General features: G+C 33.5%; 1 protein-coding gene across 1 annotated transcript in view; it reads left to right on the top strand.

Annotated features, from left to right (window-relative positions):
- The window catches only part of LOC136796805 (uncharacterized), a 3,827-nt gene extending 1,996 nt beyond the window's left edge, over window positions 1-1,831 (top strand). Inside the window, exon 2 of the mRNA XM_067051543.1 lies at window positions 1,289-1,831. Within this exon, the coding sequence (XP_066907644.1) occupies window positions 1,289-1,831 (543 nt within the window). The remainder of the gene's footprint in view (window positions 1-1,288) is intronic.
- The last annotated feature ends 2,106 nt before the right edge of the window (window positions 1,832-3,937 follow it).

Here is a 3,937-nt window from a genome sequence, read left to right on the forward strand (position 1 = left end):
AAGAACAGTAAAAAAATTTTATTTGTGTCCACCACCCTCACGTTCAACAAAAAATACCGTTGTTTCACACATTTCCTGACAATATACTCAAATTATTAAATAGCAGGCAATTCACTAATCTAACATTAGCTTTAGAAAAAAAAGTCTTGCCCGATTTAAAAATGTATTTTTAAGCAGGGAAATTCCGAAATGTCAATACAAAAAATATAATTGAAAACATTGAATTGATTAACAATTTAAAATTTTATTAATGTCGGATCAATGAAATAATCAAAACTTTTAAGACTAAACAGAAGGATTGTATATTGCTTTATAATCTTAGTGCAGTATAAAATTTCAACATTGGAGGCAGAAGTAGCATAATTATCAGAAATTATTAAAGCATTATAACACTGCAGCTGTGAGACTGTTCTCATTGGATAATGTTAACCAAACTTTACAATTTTGTTTTCTGATAAGAAAGTACAAGCTCTTATACTTTTAGAATCGAAACTACAAATAAAATATTTCAAATTATAAGTCATTCTTTTTCTAAAAGTTATTAATTATTAAAGCCTTGTCAATTTTAGCCACTTTTTAAGAAATCACTCGGTATCACTATCTTAAGTTTCCTCTTCCCCTTTTTAAGTAAATGTTTCGAAAGTGATTGAAATTGGTAGATGCCTTACGACATATTTCATCTTGAAGTTTCAAAGGTGACACAGTTCCTGATTCTGTACGTTTTTCTTTTAAGGCGTGATTCTGTATGTTGTTCTTTCTAGAAACATTATCACCATTACCTTATATTAGGAACCTTTATGAACAATTCCAGGGTAGGGAGGTGGCGGCTCCATCGCCCGGTACTAATACCGCAGATAGCCACTTGTCCTCCAGGTTGGGGGAACACTACTCTGAGATTCATACATCTATACTAATTACACTCTGCACTAAGTTACACATAGTCTGCACACTACACTCACCTCCACATTACAGACAAAGGTCAATAACAGTACTCACCCTAGGATCACCTTTCCTAGGTAGCCTCCCCCGATGGGGGAGCGAGTCAGGGAGCTCTAAGGATGCAGCCCCTCCACCTGACTCGGGGGCAGTTGGCTGATAACCAGTTCCCCTTAAACAAAACCTAAAACAGCCTTGGATTTGATCAGTCTCTCAAGAAAACAACCAGGCATCCCCAATGGAAAGAACTTTGACATTTGATATTAGAATACCTTGTCCTTATTAACTCAAGAAGGCAGTGAGAGATGCTGGGATACAGACCAATGTTAACATCTTTAATTGATCTGAACAGCTCCTTGCGTACGCGGATGATATAGATATCATAGGACGTTCCTTCCAGGCTGCATCGGATGCTTTTCTTGCTCTGGTGGGTCCTACGAGAAGACTTGGCTTGGAAGTCAATTCGGAAAAAACAAAATATATGGTTACAAGAAAGGTGCCTAGGCTTGGAGAGGAGGTGACCTTCGGGGAATACCAATTTGAGAAAACTAATGTTTTTGTATATCTTGGCTCATTGGTAACTCAAGAAAACGAACCTGAACAAGAGAATCGGCATAGGATCATAGTAGAAAATCAGTGCTATTTTTCTATTCCAAGGCAGTTCTGGACTGGAGCTGTTTCCAGAAAATCAAAGCTTTGTCTTTATAAGACGACAGTGCACCCAGTTTTGCTGTATGGTTGTGAGAATTGGAGTACCACCCGGGCTTGTGAACAGGAACTCCTAGTCTTTGAAAAAAGAATCCTCAGACGTTTATATTGTGGTGTTCTCATCGGAGGAGAGTGGAAAAGGAGAAAAACCAGGAGCTGTGCCCTATGTTTAAGGAGCCTGATATAGTTCGAGTGATGAAAATTGCAAGACTGAGATGGGCAGGACATGTCGTTAGAATGTGCAGTGAGGATCCACCAAGACAATTACTGATGGAGCCACTCCATGGTACGAAGAGAAGAAGACCAAAACTGTGACGGGCTGATGGTGTTGTTGCTGATGCAACAAAATGCTGGGGTTTCCGAATTGGACCGAGACAAAGCTGCTGAGGAGGCCAGGATTCGACACCGGATTGAAGAGCCACACTAGTACTAGTAGTAGTATGAACAATTTCAGCTTTGAAGTTGTGTGGAATGACCATTTTTTTTACACTGGATACCTTATCACTAGTCTGGTACATAATACTTAAAAAACACCTCTATATGGTTTTAATTTTTAAAACATTTTATGTTTCCCTTTGAATATAAGAGACATTAACCAATAAGTTGTTTCATGCTCTTCCACTGATATGAATTTGCAACCTTCTCCAAATAAAAAAGGGTAAAAGTTTACCTCAGCTCCCCCAATATGGCCGATGTCCATCTTTTCCGAACGTGAGTGTACTGATGGTCCCGAACGGAGCCGAGAAACTCCGGAGGTGACTAATTCCCAGCCGCTCGTTTGAAAAATAAATTACCAGCAACTTCGACAGGGTTTTTTTTTTCACTATTTCTACAGGAAAATGGTAGTAGTGAAACCCTGCACTACCTTCCTACCGCTCTCCTATTATTTAACTTCCTTCCTGTGTTATTTGTTTTTATCTGTAATTATGAACTTTTTTGTGAGTACTTATAAGAATAAGAAAATCGTTTAATAGTTAATATGACTAGAATAATAAGGTTCTCTTGAGCTGTAAATTAATATGAATAAGAAAATTGTTTAATAGTTAATATGAATATAATAATAAGGTTCGTGATACTTTTTTACAACTTACTTTACAAAATCGTGAGATACTTTTTATTATCTTTTTATTTAAACCCACACCTGTCAAATACAAAATTGACTATCAGTGGACTGCCTCGTTGCCAAAAATCCATCTATTTTATCATTATAATAGGGGTATTTTATCTTAAAATCAGCTATATTATTATTAAATTTCCTCACAATATCATTTTCCAACCAATAACCTTGCCTTAAATCTAATATGGACACCTGTGAAAACCACAAAAATAGCCTCAGAAATAACATTACTAGGAAAATTGGAAATTTGATTGGAAAACACAAGTTAGATAATAAAAATAATAATGACATCAATAAACTTTTAAATATATAGAAAAATGATTTAGGATCATTAATCAATTTTAAAAAGAATAATCCTCATATTTTAATTATAAAATCGGACAAGACTAAAAAAGTTGCTATTATAAAAAAGGAGGAATATGATAGGAAGTTAAAAATGATACTAAATGAAGAAAGCACTTATAGAAAACTTAGGACAGACCCGCTGCCAGATATTAAAAAACAAGTGAAAAATTATGTAGAAAAGCTCTATTAAAATAAAATGATAACTGAAAACGAATTAAAAAACTTGATAAATAATAAAGGTAATCATCTAAGGATGTATGGTTTAGTAAAATTCCATAAAGATGAAAAACCACTTCGACCAATTATAAATGGTATAAATGGACCATTATATAACTTATCAAAATTTTTTAAAGATAGTTTCAAAAATGTTTATAAAGATAAAAATATTGATATAATTAATGTAATAGAGACAAAAGAGAAACTAAATAAAATTAAAATTGAAGAGGATGAAATCATGATAAGTTATGATGCTGCTTCATTATTTACAAATATACCACTAAAACAGGTTTATAAAATTATAAATGAAAAATGGGAGAAAATTAAATTAGATACAAATATAAAAAATAAAAATTTGTTTTTAGAGGGCATAAAATTATGCTGTGAAAACGGCATATTTAAGTATAATGGGGAACTATGTAGGCAGTTATTTGGGGTTCCAATGGGAGGGAATTTGTCAATATCAATAGCAGGATTAATCATGAATGATTTAATAAATGTTGTATTTTCAAAATCAGGAATAAATGTCAAAATAATGTTTAAATATGTTGATGATATTTTTTGTATTATGAAAAAAGTTGATATAAATAAATTTTTTGAAGAATTAAATAGTCA

This window comes from Halyomorpha halys, unplaced genomic scaffold, assembly GCF_000696795.3.
Source record: "Halyomorpha halys isolate HHAL.00 unplaced genomic scaffold, Hhal_1.1 Scaffold1417.1, whole genome shotgun sequence".
NCBI lineage: Eukaryota > Metazoa > Arthropoda > Insecta > Hemiptera > Pentatomidae > Halyomorpha > Halyomorpha halys.